Source organism: Camelus bactrianus, chromosome 8 (assembly GCF_048773025.1).
Source record: "Camelus bactrianus isolate YW-2024 breed Bactrian camel chromosome 8, ASM4877302v1, whole genome shotgun sequence".
NCBI lineage: Eukaryota > Metazoa > Chordata > Mammalia > Artiodactyla > Camelidae > Camelus > Camelus bactrianus.
The window spans coordinates 11,706,291-11,725,446 of NC_133546.1; the positions used below are offsets into that span (position 1 = coordinate 11,706,291).

A 19,156-nucleotide genomic window follows, 5' to 3' on the forward strand; every position below is an offset into this window, starting at 1 on the left:
GACAGCTAAATATCTTGGCATTCAATTAATTCCTGCAGCAGTAGCAGTCCAAAGTCTTTTAGGACCAATGGAAGGAAAAATAAAGGTAACGTAATTAGTTCCTGTAGATCTTGGCTTATGTAAAATTGTGTATTTATAATGGCTATTTTCCATCCAAGAATTATGTAATACTTTATAACTTAACTATTGTGCTAAGCTGGGATTTTTCTAGGAAACAGAAACAAATTTGTTGAGATTTTTAGAAAAGTATATTCAGGCAGAGATTTTTTTGGAGATGTCTTTCCTCCCCTGCAGAGAATTCAATAGCCCTTGCTAGGAGAAAATACAGTTCGTGAATAAACCTTTAATTTGGCAAAGCAAGTAAGTTCCATTCGTTTTTAAAACTTGAAATTTTAGGTTTATGGTGCAATAAGGATTATTGAATCAACATAGAAATATCCTCCCACTTGGAATGGAATCATTTGGCAGTAATAACGTTTTTAGTCACAAATTAAAGTATGTAACAATGTTTTAATAGGAAAACTCCGAACATGACTTTGATTTATATTTTAATGAAAAGCCCTCTAATGCAATGTTTTATTACCTTTCAGGATCACCTGTTACTTCTGAAATTTTCTCCCCTTTTATTTTCATATTAATTGTGTTTTTCCTCATTATACTATTGCACATCTATTTTTTTTTTAATCTGAAGAATATAAAAAGCAAAACACAAATCACTGTAAGCTTCAGAGGTAGAGACAAACTCTGATAACACTTTACGTTTAACGGTGTGATCAAAGTTATCTATTTTACATTTTTTCTAGCTTAAAAATTATGTTGGACCTTATGTATGAAATAGAACATCGCAGGAGTCATAGGCAGGTTTTTAATTTTTATGAATACATTTATATTTTCATAATGACTTTTTTCACCATAAACCCCTCTCGATGTCAACGATGAGTCAAACACGCATTTATTTAATACCTTTTTCATTTTTATTTTTGCCAAGTACTGTGCTGGGCAATGGTTCTCAGTTGAGACATGTCTTGGAGGGCCCTTCAGTCTGGTGAAAGACCAGAATCAAGGGTTTTCAAAACAGCACGCTGGATACTATGGCAAGGTAACGGTGATACGGCAGTGTTGAGGGAAGTACTTAACTTGCCTTCAGGTGTCAGGAAAGTTGCAGTGATTCAAAATTTATTTCATCACACGGAGAGTGCCTGTGGAAATATTACATTTGCTTCCTGGGCTCACGTCCCTGGCCCATGCTGCCAAGGATTTTGTCTCTGATGGGGGCAGGAGGGGATTAGTAGAGAGTTCACCTCAATTAAGTCTATCTATTGTCTGTTTTCCAGAAATAAATGTAAATCTAGTTTCTCTAATTAGTCTATCATATATCTGTTTTCCAGAAACAAATCCAAACCTCTGTTAAATACACTTAAATTGGCAAATTTTAAACTTAACTACCATTTTACTGATAGCAATGATCAAATTTTACCGGTTTATTTTCTTCTCTGTGAAGTAGGGCTTCTTTTTCTTGGCCTAAACTTTGTACCTTTAAATGTCTGTGAAATAGTTGATCCATACCAGAGGCTAGAAAATTCCTTTAGTCACCTTGTGTGACCTCTGCTGTGATACGTCGCTCAGTTGCATCTGGATTTCTTTGTCCCCCATTATCTTGTGATTTCTCTCTTTCCATTTCTTGGGAAGAACTCCACTCCTGTTTCTCTCTTGGTATTAAGGCTACTGTCATCTCATCCTCCTTCTCCTGGTTGGGGGTGGGGAGTTTATGTTCAATGATTTGTCAAGGAGAAAAAAAAAATCTCACCACTGAGAATTCTCTCAGTGTTTGCCAGTTTTCAGTCTCTCATGTTGAAGCAAGAAGTGAAATTCTATGTGCCAGGAATCTCCCTGGACGCCTCCTGTTCTCCAATCTGCTTCTCAAGCATGGAATGCGCACAGAACTGGAGTGAAGTCTATGGGAAGAATTTGGCATGGAAGATGAATAGGATAGGTTTCCATGCCTTTCATAAGTGACTCCATAAACATTTGAGAAGCAAGGGAAGAGTTCTGGGTAAGAACCGTAAGTGAGAAGGGAGAATTTTTAGTGCTTTTGGCATCAGTTTACCTTACGTAGGCTCTCTGGAGTAACACTGACACGCCTGGTTACTTTCTCTTGGCAGCAATTCCAGCTAACTTGCCCCCTAGCCTGTCCATCTGGTGTTTGGCTCAGTAGGGAGATAGAGGCATGGACTAGGGAGATTTTCTTTGAATTTAATTAGGTGGATGCTTTAGCAAAATCCTTGATTAAAAGTGTATCTTTTCTTCCATATCAATTCTTCTCAGATTCTTCCAGAATTAATTCTTCCAGATTCAAATTTTCTCCATCACTATTATCTCCTCATAACCTCTTTCCCATTTGGATTCCTTGGGAAAATGAAGTTGAAGAAGGAAAAGGCAGGAAGTCGATGAACTCAGCTTCTCTTCTCAACTTGAATGCAAAAAATATATTTGCTCAATTAAACAAAAGCTACCCGTACTATAAGAAATTTATTTTGGGGAATTCCAAGCTTCTTTCAACTATTAACACTCAGAGGAACAATGTTCTGAAAGTTCTTATTTTCACAAACCAGAAATGGAACACTGAAGCACAGAGAGCTGACATAAATATAGCATTAACAGTGTAATCAGTATAATTCAATGTACTAACATGTCAGCTACATTACGTCCTATCACCATTTGTTACTTTGTTAAGTTCAGGGTTACAAGAATGTTAAGGGAAAAAAAAAGATGGTCTCATCCTTGAGGAGCTTATAATTTTCCAAATTGGAAATTGCATTTTTTTTCCAAAAATGTAACAAAGAATCACTGATATAAAGTGAAATATGAAAATGGCATGGTGCTTGGCTGAATAATAGAACCATGAAGTCTAGCTTGACCCATAGCTCTCAGCGCTGAGCCTGGCACATTGGCTGTTTGCTGACCAGTTTGTTGATACAGATTATTAGCATGTGCTGTCACAGCATAAAATTGTGCTGCTCAGAATAAAAAATGAGAACACCTTTACATCACAGTTGAGTTTTTGTAATTAGAAGTTCCACAAATAATCAATGGGCTCTATTTTTTCCAGGCTGAAGGGCAGACTCAATTAGAGACCTGAATGCAGTTTGCCCAGAGACATAAGTTCAATTCAAAATGTCACAGCATAATATCAAGGAAAAACTCCAGATTTTGACCTGCAGAAAGACACCTTTCCTATTTTCTTTATTCTCATTTCAGTGGGAGCACAGCCTATCAACAAAGAAAAAGTCAAGAACAGGTTGTCAAGTAGGGAACATTCTGGGAAGTATGATATGTAAGGAAAGGTAATAGTCTAACCAGCCACCCTAATGAAGCCTCAATAACTGGCTTGAAAATCTTGCCTTGGTGCAATTAAACATAGCAGTTTTAAAAGATCTTAAGTTTTAAGTCTTTATAGAGCTTGAGTCAGATCTTAGCCCTACAATTTATTAGCTGGATGAATTTGGGCTTATTACTTAAATTTTCTGAGTTCTATTGATTTATCTGTAAAATTTGTAAAATATTAGTATTTTCCTTAAATGGTTGGGATAAAGATGAACAACTTTAAAAGTAATATGTTTAAGGATTATTGGTATGGGGTCTAATGTGTAGTAACTTCCAATAAATGTTAGTTAAGATGATGATGATGGTGAGTTTCAAATTTAATGAGGCACTGTTCTCTGACAAGACACAGATTAAATATTTATACTGATAAAAGTATCACGTTTGTTTTGCTTGTAACTAACTTCTTAAGCATGTTGTCTCATGTGTGCTAAAGATAACTGATGCATCATAACCTGTGATTGTTCCAAAATCACAGCCATTTTCCTTGATGAATTATCTCCCTCCCCCACAACGTTCCGACCAGTTAAAATACGCATCTTCATCTATTTTAACTAGAATGTTGACCAATATATTATGTTTCAAATATCAACTTAACTTCAAACCACCATGTGGACAGACTATCTCAGCATGGTTTCTACCATTGTTCCAGAGTTAGAGAAAAATTTTTGATATGATAAAGGACCTGTATCTTTATATAAAATATGTTTTAAAAGGTAATTAAAGCAAGTGTGTATTAGGCTTGTTAATGGGCATGTTAATAATTCATTCATATACTGTTATTGTTGAATTTCTAAAATGTTGAGAGAGTAGTACTCTTTGGTGGAGATTATCATTGGCATGATTTCTGTGTATTAATATATGCTTTGTGGCATTGACTTGTGTACCAGTGTTCCAGTGCCTTTTGTGGAAATGTGACATATTTGCTTATAGGCAGGAAACGTCTACTTTTTCTCTGAGCTATAAGCCTTTTTCAAAAGAGGGTGTCGATTTCTCCTTTGATACTTGTGTCCTCAATTCCACAAAATGCATAGCAGTTTTAAGGAACAGAAGTTTTGGGTCCAACCTCGAACTGGAGCTTCCTGCTACCTGTGTTTATGTGACAGGGAATTAAGAAATAAAATGGCCATTGTTTTGGTCAGTGACACACTGATGAATGTCCTAGAGCAATGATTCTTGAGATTTTCTTTCTCTGGGTCCAACGTATGCAGGACTCTATTTATCAACTGGTGAAATAGTTTAATTTTCTTCTTCACTAGACTGTGCTCTTGGGGAAAGGTAAGACTGGTCTGTTTTGCTTACTGGTATTTTTGGAGCTTCTAGGAGAGTGCTTTTTACATACTGTCTAACAAACATAACAGATAAATAAATGAGCTTTCTTTTCATCTTCTTCAGTACTCGCTTCGTTAACAATGTTTTCCCTGCCTATGCTCACACAAATTTTTATGAGAATCAAATTAATCCACGTAATGAAAAAATTAAAGCCCTGTACAATTTTAAGACATTATCTGTACTCTTTAAATACATGTTTTATTTTGCAGAGTAGTTAAATAAACTTCCTTTTGTCATCAGAAGGAAACACTATTTAAAGTATCTCAATGAACACTGCTTTTAAGAGGACGTCTTTTTTCAGTGGCCCTGGATCACCAACATCACCAGAAGCATGCTCACATTTAATTTCATTCAGCCCGTGTGGTTTCCTTTTCAGAGCTGATGGGGGCTAAGTAAGTATGAAATTATAATGTTGATAATAATTCCTCTTGTTCTTCTTGGCAGGCACAGTCAGGTTCTGATGTTCAGGTTATACTGCCAGCAGCATTTTTCAATTAACATTTAATACTCCCCCACAAAATGCTTAACCTTTCACTGGCACTGAACCCAGTATTTCAGTGAAAAAAACACTCGGAAGCAAAGAAGGCCTTTTCTTTCATCGATCTTGTTCTCCACAGTTCCTGTGCTTGGAATGCACTTAGTTCTCAGGGACACTGTAAGCCTCAAGGGTGTTATTTTCTATCTTGTGCTTGCTTTATAGAGTTTGCTACTCTGATTTAAAAAGCTGGCAGGCATTGCTTTGCAAGTCCTGGAAAAATCCATTATGAAGGTGTTAAGCATAGACATTCACGCAGACTCACTGTACCATCATTAATGCCTCCTCCATGAAGAGCTCCAGCTTTCTGACCAATTTTACTGTCATTAGTGAGTCAGACGTATAACAGAAGCCAGGACTTTTTACAGGGATGGTGTTTTAAATGTCTAAATTTCCTAAACTAGTGTTCAGAGGACACCATTATTATAAGTTATTTATTCTAATTCAAGTAAATTACTCTGCTGAGTAAAAAGGAATTTCATTACATAAGTCAGTGTTTAGACTTAGATTCTGCTTCAGATGCTTTGACTATAACACTAGTTTAAAAGTGAAACATTTAAGCTTAAAAATAGCAATTTTCAAATTTTTCAAAAATAATTGGTTTGTGTCTTTTTTCTCCATTAAATATATTGGATAATATAGAAATACTTATCAATAGGGAGCCAAGTAAATTGCAGTTGTCTGTCCTTGGAATTCTCTTCATATCATCATGGCTGCCAAGAAAATGATATTGGAATGATCCAGTGCATTGGAGTGAATCGAAGAATGACAGCAGTGACACTCATGCAATGCCTTGCTTGTCTCTGTAGAAACAGTGATTCCAAAAGGATAAACTGTATTTCAAAGTGTTATAATGGATAGTATGATTGACCTATGGAAAAGCGAGAGCACTAGGTGAATGCTGAGGTCCCATGTGCCAGTGGCGTGAGCCCTGTAGGAGGGAAGAGAAAGTCCGAGTGGGAGGGAAGCAAATAACAAACTTTCTTACTTTCTAAAGCACTTTTAGAATTTATCACTCATTTCCATATATCTTATCTAATTTGGACCTAAAAATCCATGTGAAATTGAATGTGATTATTATTCCTTTAGTAAAGTTAACTAAGGAGATTCAGGGAGGTTATATGACTCTGGTAACTAATAAGGGGCAGAGATTCAAACACAAGTCTTCTTGCTCCAGGATTGGCACTGTTTCCACACCAGTAAGCCTGCTATAAAGGGAGCCAACCGGCCAGTAAAACTGACCTGAACTTTAGCTTTTCTGGGAGGTAATTTAATTTATGATTTATCCTATAAACAGCTTCTCAAAGTTCAGAGAAATAAAACATACAGACAAAGCTCTTAAACCTCCTTGCTAAACAGGACTGTTTTTGCATCCATGAAATTGACAGGTTGGTCCAGATTTGTGTGCCTCAATCTTGACTGCACATTAGACTCACCAGGGGAGCTTTTAGACCTACCTATGCCCAGGAGCTACACCCAGAGGTTCTAATTTAGTTAGCCTTACGTGGAAGTGGGCTTTCTTTCCTTTTCCTTTTCTTTCCTTTCCTTTTCTTTTCTTTTCTTTTCTTTTCTTTTCTTTTCTTTTCTTTTCTTTTCTTTTCTTTTTTTCTTTTCTTTTCTTTTCTTTTCTTTTCTTTTCTTTTCTTTTCTTTTCTTTTCTTTTCTTTTCTTTTCTTTTCCTTTCTTTTCTGTTCTGTTCTTTTCAGTCTTCCCAAGTGATTCTAATGTGCAGCCAGGATTGAGAACCATTGCAATGGAAGATCTGGGAGGTTTTCTCCTTCTCTGTGTCTAAGTGTGTTGCAAGGATTTATGCAATAGCTCTGAGGTTCTATGAGTAAATTGGAAGGAAACCCAAATTTTGTTATTCATTTTATCCTGTCTGGGTTTCTTGCTAGAATATAGACCCAAATCTCACCTAAGGGAGTCTGGGAACTGGAGCATTCTTCAGCTGGACTATTTATCATCCAGTTAAAACTCTCCCTAACTTGACTCTCCTTGCCAACTTGTACCTGGTGGCCAACTGACTTATCTAAAGAATTCCTATAGATGCGAGAAAGCTTTCTCTAAACACAACTGATCAAAGAAGCAGTCATTTGGATATAGAGGGGGACTGAATTAAAAATGTGAAATCAGGCAGGGAGGAGAGTTCAGTGAGTTTTAGAAAATCATTGAGCAAAACCATGGGCAAGAAGTCGAGGGATTACAAATACCACAGAACAGCTAGGCTCACCCTGGTCCTCTTCATCCAGCTGGACAGTCTAAGTTTTAGAACTTAGAGGAATAACATTTTTCAAAGTGACTGATGAGAACCGCAGAAAATACGTTTTTTAAAAGTGAGCAAGTTACGTAAGTCAGGAAGAAGAGGAAAAATAATCCAAGCAATGAGCTTTTGTGCTTCAAAGGGCCTAAAGAAAGGTGGAGGGAAGTGAAGCTGCCAATCTTGTGGGTGCCTGGGGGTGGGGGTGTGCGCAGGCATAGGTGTCTTTGAGGACAGATTTTTATATTTGCTAAGAAGTTAATATGAATTTACAGAAGACAGTTTCAGTTTTTCCTGATGATCGAAGACGAAAACACTGTGAGAAAGCCTGGAAAATGGCACTGAGTTAAGAGAACCATAAAGCACATCAAATAGAGGGAACTTTTTCAGAAGAGCTCTTTTCTAAGCACTTAGTCTCTAATCACTGGCTAAGGGTGGCAGTGAATTTTGTGGATTGTCTGGGTCAAGTGAGGAGTTAGAGGACGAAGATGGCCCCTGGGGTGAAATGGAGATGATTCTGTATGATTACTATTTAAACCCGATGGCAACATCAGTTTCCGAAAAGTGTTATCCTCTGTTATAAAAATCTATGACTGCTTTTCTGATTTGTGTTAAACTTCATTTTTGTATTGATATTTTCTCATGCTGGAAAAATACTTCAAGTTGGTTCTAGATTATTTTTTACAGAATGCCTTGTCTCCGTCTAGTAAACAAGAACATGCAATCAAATTTGGCAAAGAAGATAAGTTATTTTTTTATGATCACTGCAAGAATATAAATTTTATCTAGCATAACTGTACCAAAGTTTGGCAAATGACAGCTTATGGGCCAAATCTGGCCCCTAACTGCTTTTTATAGGCCCTGTCAACTAAGAATGGTTTTACACTTTAATTTGTATTTCAATTTTTTAAAAAAATCTGTATAATAATTAGCTTGGTTGTTTTTAATATGAGGCTATTACAAGGAATTAATTTGGTAACACTTATTATGGAATAATTTGTATTATATAATCTAGTAAACCAAAATGAGGGTTAGCATTTTTTGTACTGAATGAAGGATCATTTCATTTTTGTAAAATGAGTTAACAAAAGAACATATGTCATGATTATTTTCCTGATAATCAAATGCATGGGTTTTTATAAGAATCACCTAAAAGATTAGGCAAAATTATTTAAAAAATGCTAATTAGAAAATCAATTTTTAAAATTATTTTTAATAAGAAATATTTTAGGAGCTAAGTTTTTACATGTTTGCCTTTTATAGCTTCACAGAACAATCATAAAACAAAAATAAGTTTATAGGTAGTTTTACACTTCTAAATGATTGAAAAAAATCAAAAGAAAAAGAATGTTTCGAGGCATGGGAAAATTACACGGAAATTCAAATTTCAGTGTCTATGTAGAGTTTTATTGGAACATAGCCATGTCCATTTATTTACATGTCACCTGTGGCTACTTCTGGGCTACAATGGTAGAGAGAATAGTTGTGACAGAGACCATGTGATAAAAAATTCTAATATATTTACTTTCTGTCCCTTTACAGGGAACATTTGTCACCCCCTGGTCAAGACTGAGAGGTGACCCTTCTTCATCTAATGGGTGTGAGTTGTATGTACATCTGAATACATTAAAAAGAGGTGAGATTCTTACCTTGGAATCATTTAAATCCAAACTTTACATTGGCTCATGAAAACATCTTGGTATAAAATAGGTTTTTAGGGTCCAGACTGCATGCCTACTTTATTTGTGTCTTCTCACCCTTCTCTGTGTGGAGGGACCAGGCTAACTTACACACCTGGAGCCAGGTGTGTAAATTATAGACTGTTTAGATTCTTATTGAAAACTAGTGTAAGAATTTTTGTGGCTTAAAAATTATTTCCAAGTTTTTTGAGTAAAAGTAGCAAGAGATATTTTTGATCATATGGCTATAGTGCAGTTACATACTATTTATTAGGTGAAAGTTTTCTTTCTGGAGTTTAGAGCCTCACCAGAAATAAAAGAATAAGACCTCAGACAACCGAACTAAATCCTAAATTGTAAGTATAATCCTGACATTCACTTGGGATTATTACATAATCTCAATTCTATTTAAACTTATATTTTTAGAAATATAAGGGAATGGATTTAACTTTGAGAATTTTATTGCAATATGCAAAGTGAAACGGATCATGTTGTTTTTAAATCCGCGCACCGTATCTAGGTATCTCATGACAGACTGATGATTGAATCACATGGAAATTCATTTTGTTTTTAAGCTATGTCTTCTGATTTTGATAAACAATAGTAAAAATATAAAACTTGTCTTCATGTCATGAACTCACCATTATATTTAATATGGAACATAGCTTGCTGACTTTCTTCTTCAGCTGTTTTAAAAATATTTCCTTGAAGAACATTGCATGTGCAGTAGACCCTCATTATGCACAAATTCTGTATTTGCAAACATGCTCATTTGCTAAAATTTACTTGTAAGCCTAAAATCTGTATCCATGGGCTTTTGTGGTCTTTCATAGACATGGGTGGAGTGGAGAAAAATTTGAGTTGCTCTGATGGGTGGGCTCCCAGCTGAAGTCAGACAAAGCAACACTCTGCTTTCCCATTTCAGCTCTCAGACTGTAAATGTCTCCTCTCTGAGGTCTATTTAGTGCCACATTTTTAGCATTTGATTTTTTTGTTGTTGGCGATTTCACTATTTAAAATGGCCCCAGGTGTAGTGCTGAAGTACTGTTTAGTGTCGTGCTGTTGATCATGAGTTCAGAGTTAATGAACTGATAATATATATTAAATAAGATGCCTTTAAAAAGAAACACACATTAACAGAACATTATGTATTGACTAGTTGATGAAAATCTTGTGATTGGAGGCTCACAGGAACATACCCCTGTTTTTCCCCTAGAAGCCAAGCTTTAGTCTTCTCTAATTCAGTGGGGAAAGTGAGTCCACAGAACATAACTAGCAGTGAATGGATCAAGCTGGTTTAATTTATTCAAAGATTAATTTAAATTACACTAATACTTGTGAGTAAATCTGGGTGGGTTACTATTTGAATCACTTTAGGATACCTACTTACATGCAACTGCTAAGCTAACACATGATTGAATTAAAAAGCAAACTGTACTTGATAATACTCTTGCCTGGACAGAAACTGATACCCAGAATAGAATGCTCTCTCTTGTTTGATGGAATCCATCCTATGCTCCATCATGTGTAGGAGCCCTACATGCCCTGCCCATTGGCTTACGAAGGTTCACTTGATTACATTTGGTGGAACCAGTCTCTCCCTGATCAGTTTTGGAATGCAACATCCAGCTTATGATTAATTTCTGAAGGTAAATATTAAGGTAATTTCTCCATGAATTAAAGAAAAAGTGAGAGAGAAAAAGGGAGATGAGATATCAGGGTTTAAGCTGAATCTGCATCTGAGAAAACAGGTCCAGGTCAGAATCCTTTGGGACCCAACCTTAGACAGTCACGCAGGCTTCACTTGGAAGGCTTCTTGGGGAGAATCTCCCCTCCCACCACACATAGTATACAGTCTGGAGGGTGTTGTGGGCAAGGACCCATCTCTCTCCTCCACCTTCACCAGCCGTGCTTTTGGGTGTCTATGCATCCTTAGCCCAACCACCTCCATGTGGAAGTGTCTTTATTGAAGAGCACTTGGCAAGGCTCTTCCCAGGTCTCTACTGAGACCTTCTTATTGGGGGTTGTTGAAGAAACTCTCCTCACTCTGATTCTGTACTTTCCTCTCTCCTTAGCCCTGGCCCCTAGCTCCATAAAACAGCAGGATCCTTTTGTTTGGGGTTTCCCATGCAGCGAGATGACTTCCCCCTTTTCCCTCCTCCACATCTATGCTCATACATGGTGACCTGGTGCCTTTCTGTGGGGGAGAAATGGAACACTGAGGAGCCAGAACCTTTTCCTGTTTAATCTTTTGCTTCTACTTTCCCAGTAAGTGAATAAAGGCTGACTGTGACTTTCGGTTTTACTCATTGCCTTAATTGACCACTACAACATCTGCAGCTCAGAGAGCATTTTCTCTCTGACAGGGTCCATTTGAGCTCATTTAGAATCCAAGAGGGTGGGATGGAATTGGAACCAAGATTGTTTAAATTGATAGATGACTAGTTTTTTTCTCCAGATAGTAGAGCTAGAAAAATTATGGAGAAACAGTCCTTGAAGTTACCATAGAACATTACCAAGTTGGAAGTTACCAAGACCTAGTTTTTTTGTCTAATTCACACATTTTGCAGATGAGGGCAGTGAGGCACTAAACGGTTTGAAGTTTGAAGCCATTATTGGCCCTTGGGATCCTGAGCCAAGGCAAGGCTTCTCTTCAATGCTACTCTTCCATTTTGAATTTATATCTTGATTCAAGGACCCTCAGCCTGAGAAATTGGTGGGGAAGGAAATAAGGTGGCCTGACACCAGAGAGGATGGCTAAGGAAAGGAGTTGCTATGGCAAACTCATTAAATGATATTTCTCATACATGACATTTCTTGTATCTATTTTTTGAGCTCACTTTTGAGGACCCTGAAGTATTCTTGAGCTTGATTATTATAAACATTCTTACATAACATGGAATCAGTGGGGAAGGGGCTGGTAGTTTTTGTTTTAGATAACTTTTTAGAAGGCACTGGAGGTTCTACATCCCTTACACGTCAGAGATGCTACTGCTACCATCACCTTGAACTCAAGAAATAAACTGAATTCTATAAATGGCTGTTGCCTACTCCTTATCTGTTAAAGCAAAATGTACTGAAGCCTTTTCTGAATTCTGAGGCAGGAGAAAAATGAAAGCAAAAGCTTAGCTTATGAACTGAATTGGTTGTTCTGATTGGGGCTGCTTAGAATTTTTGTTAAGAATTTCTAATTTGGGGGAAAACCTTATACTTAATGAGTCTGTAAAGCTCTACCTTTTAATCAGATTTTACTGTCCCAACATATAGTATATAAAAATATTCCAATATGTAAAATAACTGGAATGATGAGCTTTGCAGTGTTTGAGACAAGAGCTTGTGTGAAGGTGAATCGTTTTGGAAAGTGACTTCAGGGAACAGAACTGGGGAAGTAAAAGAGGAAAACAGGAAATGAGGGAAAGCAAGCACGTTCTTGAACTGATCACAGTGTGGCCAAGACCTTCCAATGTGCCTTGTGGTCTGTGCAGAACTATGCACTCAAGGGGGGAGGGAAGAAGGGACCACTTGTCCATGGGCTCTCATTTCCTCAGCCAAAGGTTGTTCCAGGGGTGACAACTTCCTCACACTTCCTCACATGTGAGTGCAAAGCTGATTCCTGTGGAAGGCAATGCAGTCAGAGGAGATCCAGGGCTGGGGCAGAAGCGAGGGATATAGACGCAGCTAAGGCGAAGTGTTACCAAGTTCTGTCTTGGCGAAATTGAGTGCCATACCAATCACTGATGTCAAAGTTGTGCTGGAGGTGGGATTCAAAAGAGTCTGAAGCAGCATGGAGACCACTGTGTTAAAACATCACACCATCTAGGAGCCCTAGAAATTCCATGTAGGTGCCTTGAGGACAGCAATGGAGGGGGGCTAAGGGTAGCAGTTGAGCTGTGCTCTTGGGCCCCAACACATGATTAATCAGAAACAGATCTTCTTTGATCTGCTTTACATCTTGTCTTCCAAGTTCTTGAAGTAAGTGTCTACACTGAAAAACATTTTTAGATACTAAATGTCCAAAATCATTATCTCAGTTAAATATACGTTAAACTTTGTGAGGGCTAAAGATATGACATTCTCATACTTTAAAATTTCACACAACATTCAGTCTTCATATTTATCATTAGTATATTTTAAAATGCTGTATTGTTTTATACTATTTATTAAAATGAGTTTATCTTTTCCTGCTGACTAAAACAATTTGATTACGATTAATAGTGAAAGTGGAAACTAGAAGAAAAAATCTTTTCAACTTTAATGTGTAAGTTTCCTTCAAGGCATACAAAACGCCAAAGTGAATACTGTCAGCATTTATCTTTTGAACGACATTTTAGAGTAGTCAGAAACTAATTATTTTTATTTCCTTCTTAGAAGTGGAGAAACTATGCCTGGGTTATATTCATAAACAGATATACTTGTTGCAGCAATTGCTGAAAATTTATTTTCTGAATATTGTAAATAAGTATTATGGAAATGTTAGTTGGCTTGGGAAAACACTTGCATGAAATTGATCATTCTGTACTTTAAACCTGAATCAAGTATTTAATAATATTTAATACATAGATCTCATAGGACATGTTTTAGAATCAGAAATACTTTTTAGTGAAATAAAAGACAGTAATATCTTGCATATATTTAAATGCTCTTCTTTGATAGCTAGTCATATTGACAGTTTATCTCATCAAATTAAGAAATAATCTTAAAAAAGAAGGCCATATAATTTGGCACCCTTCACTGGAGCTTTATTTGGAAGGATGATTTACACAGTCCACAGAGATCTCACAGTTTTTAACCCTATACTCTTTTCAACAGTATCTGCATAGACCATGTTGGTGACTACATCGACAAATTGTTTTTGAAAAAAATATCACAAAATAAATTCATCTGGGACTGTGTCAATTTTTACAGTATGGTTAATTCTATACTTTGGTCAAATATTTTCAATAAGTGAAACATTCCTGGTGGCTGTAACTTTGTGTATTATTTTGGTTCATTTTTTTTCTTTAAAACATTCTTAACAATAATATACTATCATCCCATTTTAAATAATTGTCACATTTTATGATATTTTCATCACCGTATCTTCCAGAATATTTGTGGTATTTTTATAGTGTGGTTATCCTGCAAGTAGTTTTTGTCTTTAAACCAAAAAAGCTTTCAGATGATGAAAAGTTACAATATTCTATCATTTAACATCTGGATTTTAAATCTTTAGATCATGTGACAGTATCTCTTTTCCTCCTACATGCTCCTTAGAACAGCACCACGTAAGAACGTTACTTAATTTTTACTATTTATTTAATAACGTTTTTGATGAAGTATGATGATGATGGAGTCAAGATACAGGACAGAAAATCTTTGCTCATTCGTGGCATCTGTATTACCCATTATTTTTGTTGTTGTTTTTGTTGCTATAGTCATCTGAGCTTCATGATCCACGCAATGTATTAAGAAATTCTAATAAATACTATCTTAATCTGGTTATTTGCTGAGTTTTAAATAATAGCAGGAAGTAAGCATTTCACCTCAATACTTTCATAGATGCAGCATTACACTCATCTTTTTTAACTAGAACAATAATATCCTTCAACTGATCATTTTGTAGTGAAAACACCACAGTCCAGTTAAATATTCTCAGCTAAATAGATATATTGTCTTCCGTCCCCAGGGGCTTTCCTCATCACTTCACTGGTCACTGAGGTATATCTATTTTTCTGTTTCACATTTCCAGAGGATGACCTGACCTTGAAATTAAACACCCAATTTGCCACAGGTGGATGTTTGGGGGAATCTTTCAAATTGTACTGCATTTTTATTTTAGAATTTCAGTACAGAAAAGTAAAGCATAATATCATGTTGTCAGTAAGAGACAATGTCATCATCCTTTTCCAGTCATCAAAAGGTCAGAGGTAATGCTTCTAAGATGAACTCTTGCAACCAGCAATCTCTTAAACACTAGAATAAAACCAGTCTGCTTATTTCACAGTCAGTTCCTGTCTAGTGGCTCTTTCTTTATAGAAAAGAATTAACTAAAGGGGAGGAAAATGAGGAAGAAAAATACCAAGAAAAGCAATAAAAGGGCATGAAAAATTATGTTTGAGATGGCAGGATTTCTAGATGCTTTGGTAATTCTCTTCATCCTTTATTGTCTAGGATTCCAGACACAAATTTGGATTAATTTATTATTTCCACATATTAACTAAACCTACTCTGTCAGTCTTTTAGTTGAATTAACTCAAATCATGATTTGCTACTCTAATAAACAGAAAATTATATTGGCTAAGAGCAATTCAGTGATACTGAACTAATGAACTATCTGTTCTTGGAGAAATCATTTATATTTTCTGTGCCACAGTTTACTCCCTTAGCATAGATAAGCTCTGAGTTCCCTTATAGTCCTATAAGCTTACAATTCTATGAATTTTCTTAGGTGAAATGAAAAACATATTTTCCCATTATGAGGCAGGCCTTTAATGATTTTTTACTATCGTAAATGCAAAATGAGACAGTTTTGATCTTTGATGTGAACCTTCGTATTGAACTTCATGAACTAAATGTTTTAAAAAATCAGTTCTTCCATTGATTCTCCTCCAGGTTTTTCCTTCTGCTATTAGCCTTCTTCTCAATAGATGGTGCTCTTTTCTCAGAGACACTGCTTATCTTATTCCTCATCAAAAGGTCAGGAAAATTAGTTTTACTCTTTGACAATCATTAATTAAAGAAATCAGACATATAAGTAGGAAGAATCGATTACGGGCCACTTGATGCACCTTGTTAATGAAAGCATAATGGAGAAAATGGTTGTTAAATGATTAAAGAGCTCCACTGAAACCTGCAATACTTGCTGAATAGATGAAGCCAATATCATATCTAAATATGAAAATGCCATGTTCACTACTTACATAGAGCACTTACTGGGAAGAAAATCCTAAATCAGGAGCCATTTAAAAAACATTAAAATAATTACCTACTTCAACAAAAGTGAAAATATAGTATTCCATATTAACACGTAGGATTTGAATATACATATCAACACTAACACAATCTACATCAGTCTCAATTAATATTGAAAGTTTGCACACTCTTTGCCAAATAAATCAGGGACATCTGGGCAAATAAGAAGTGGACCACAAACTCTTGAAATAATTTTACTGGATAGAGACTCTTTATTTTTTCCAGAGCAACCATTACAACTTCTAATGTATTAGTTTATAATCCAGAATTATGCTACTTTTGGTCACATCTAACTGGTTCCAACTTTTGGAGGCATTGAAAAACAGTCATGCCCTGCAGTTCTGAACAACCCTACCTATTCTTGATTCAGTTTGTAACTCCCCTAAGCAAGTCTGCAAGTTGTCAACTACAAGCTGGTCTATGCAACACAGCTATTATGTTTGTTACAGCAAAGCAACACTATTTACTGTGGAAAGACACCAGGAGAACTTCCTCTATGAATGTGGCCTCAGGAGAGAAGAAAGAGTAGGGTAAGGGCTACTATGATCAGGGAAGAGGAGGGATGGGGCAGTGGTGCAGCAAAAACCCCGGAATCAGCAGGAGTAGGAAAGTTGCCAAGTTCATCTCTGAAAAGAACTGAGAGGGAAATCTGCCCCTCCTCCCCCCAATTAGGGATAAAATAACTGCAATTTCTTTTCTATTATTCACAAATTATTGTTTCCACAGCTCCTAAAGGAAGGGACTGTGGGACACTGCCCAAGAGCCCTCTTGGCTCAGTATGAGCAAGCTGTAAGATAGAGCATTTCTTTCTTTCTTTCTTTTTTTCTTTTTTCTTTTTTTTCCCAGACCTTTACGGCTTTTACCAAGGCAACTTCTCTGTTCCTGAAATTTTGAAGTCTTTCTTTATCAATGGAGGGAAGAATTGAAAAGTAAGCTTTTCGTACTCAAACAGCAAACACTCTCTCTACCGGCACTTCCACATTCTCCCCTGTTTACCTCCCTTCACTCATCCTCCCGCCAAACACTGCCTGGGGGCTCAGATGCCCGTTTATGCCGCTATCCTCCGCCGAAATCTCCGCTCGGAGCCCTGGCGCCTTCCTTACCTGACAATCACATACATGACCAGGAAGTTTCCGAAGAGACCCACCACGCACACGATGGAGTAGAGGGCCATGATGGTGATGGCCGTGATCATGGAAGGACTGCCAGTCGGAGGGCACAGGCTGTCGCTGCCGCCCAGCTCGGTGCGGTTCGGACCGCATGGGTCGGACAGGTTGCCTTCTAAGTGGGAGAAGTTGACCCAGGAGCTGGGGCTAGGTGCTGGGGAGCAACTTGCAGAGCGCGTAAAAGGATCAGTGCAGTTGCCGGCGTTCGCGGGCACGGCGCTGCTGTCCATGGTGCTGACGGTCGGCTGGGACCACGTTGTGAGGTAACCGCGAGCACCCGGACTTTTCAGGTTCCACGCGCCTCCGCCGCTTCCTCTCGCCGCTGCCACGGTCCCTGCTATTTCTTACAGAGACCAACACTGGCGGAGCCAGAGAGGAGCGTCAGGCAGAAGGAAAGAGCTAAGCATCTGACATTATCCTCTGCTTGTAGCCCCCTCCCACCTTAGAAGTACACAGATCCATCCCGAACCCCACATCGCTGTGGGGAAGGGAGGGAGGGCTGTGAGGATCCGGAGGCTGGAGCGGCGGGAGGAGAACGAAGTGGATTTTGCGCAAAGCGATCCAACGAGTTGGTCTCCCCACTCCGCACTCGTCTGTGCCAACACTTCTAAGGAGGGGCAGAACCAGGAAGGGGGTTGGAGGAAAGGGGTGGGGAGTGAGACAAACAGAGAGTTAGTTTTTGGCTGCTGTAAAGCATAAGAAAGGGGGCTGACAGCACTGTTTTTCCAGCGCCGTTTTCTCAGTGTAACATGACGGGAAAGACATTGGCCTGATGCAGCCTTGACAACCCTACACCCCAGTGCTCTTCCATCCTTACTGCTTAAGCAATCATTTGGGGTAGGGTACACAAAATCCTCTTCTTCAAAAAGAAGAAAATCCTCCTTTTACCTTCAAAAAAAAAAAATGGTAACCTTGTGTTTCTTATTGCTAAACGAGGATTTCCAATCCTTCAAACCTGCCTGAAACAAGAGTGATTCCTTCTCTGAACAAGAAATGAGAAACAAACTTTTATAGAGGAAACCCTTTATTCCATATTCCTCATTTCTCTTAGAGTAGAAGCTTTATCTGCATCTGATTTCTATCCTGATGAGGAAGAGGTATAAGAACTGCACAGAAACCAGGGAGGTGTGGTATCCAGGAAAGTCAAAGAAAGATAATGGTGACACTCCATATTTAAATCTCAAAGGTTTGGAATTGCTAATTATTGATTTTTATCTTCAAACTTCCTACACGTGCTTCTCAGTAGAAGATTGTGAAAACCAAACACTTGCCTTATTTCCTTGTTTTCTAGTGTAGAAATTCCAGGAGAAGCTGCATCGACATCTGGAACTGGAATGCTCACACAAAGTTGAGGAATATTGATACGTCTTAAAATTTGATAACTCACTTTTAAATCCATAAGTGCTTCTTCTACTTTATAGATCAATTAGGAGTAAGGTGTTTTTTTGTTTGTTTGTTTTTGTTTTGGTAAAGTTAACACTAATTCTGAAGTAATCCTCATATCTATACATGGGTATATTTGCCTATGTGTGTATCTCCTAACAATAAACGTTATCTTTAAACAGCCCCAAATGGTTGTAGAAAGTTATACTTTTGGGGAGCAGGGACAAGGGTGAGGTAGAGAGCTTGGGAAGAACATTTAATTCCAATATTATTTTTACCATTTGTCTTGAAAACAAATAACACCAGTAAACTCTGCAAATTATAGGTTATTTGGCCAATGTTTAGTATCATTTTTACTCTTTTATATTAAAGGGTATGATTTCAGCAATAAAATATTACAGAAATCTCCTAAAGACTAATAAAAATACCTTAGCACGTATTCTTCTATGAACTAATATATTAATTGACTCAC

At 37.3% G+C, this 19,156-nt stretch overlaps 1 protein-coding gene across 2 annotated transcripts in view; it reads right to left on the minus strand.

Annotated features, from left to right (window-relative positions):
- The window catches only part of OPRM1 (opioid receptor mu 1), a 144,615-nt gene extending 127,069 nt beyond the window's left edge, over positions 1-17,546 (minus strand). For both annotated transcript variants that reach the window (XM_045524708.2, XM_074368127.1), the window contains exon 1: positions 17,239-17,546. In XM_045524708.2, coding sequence (XP_045380664.2) covers positions 17,239-17,531 — 293 coding nt within the window. In that variant the 5' untranslated portion in view covers positions 17,532-17,546. The remainder of the gene's footprint in view (positions 1-17,238) is intronic.
- Positions 17,547-19,156: the final 1,610 nt, after the last annotated feature.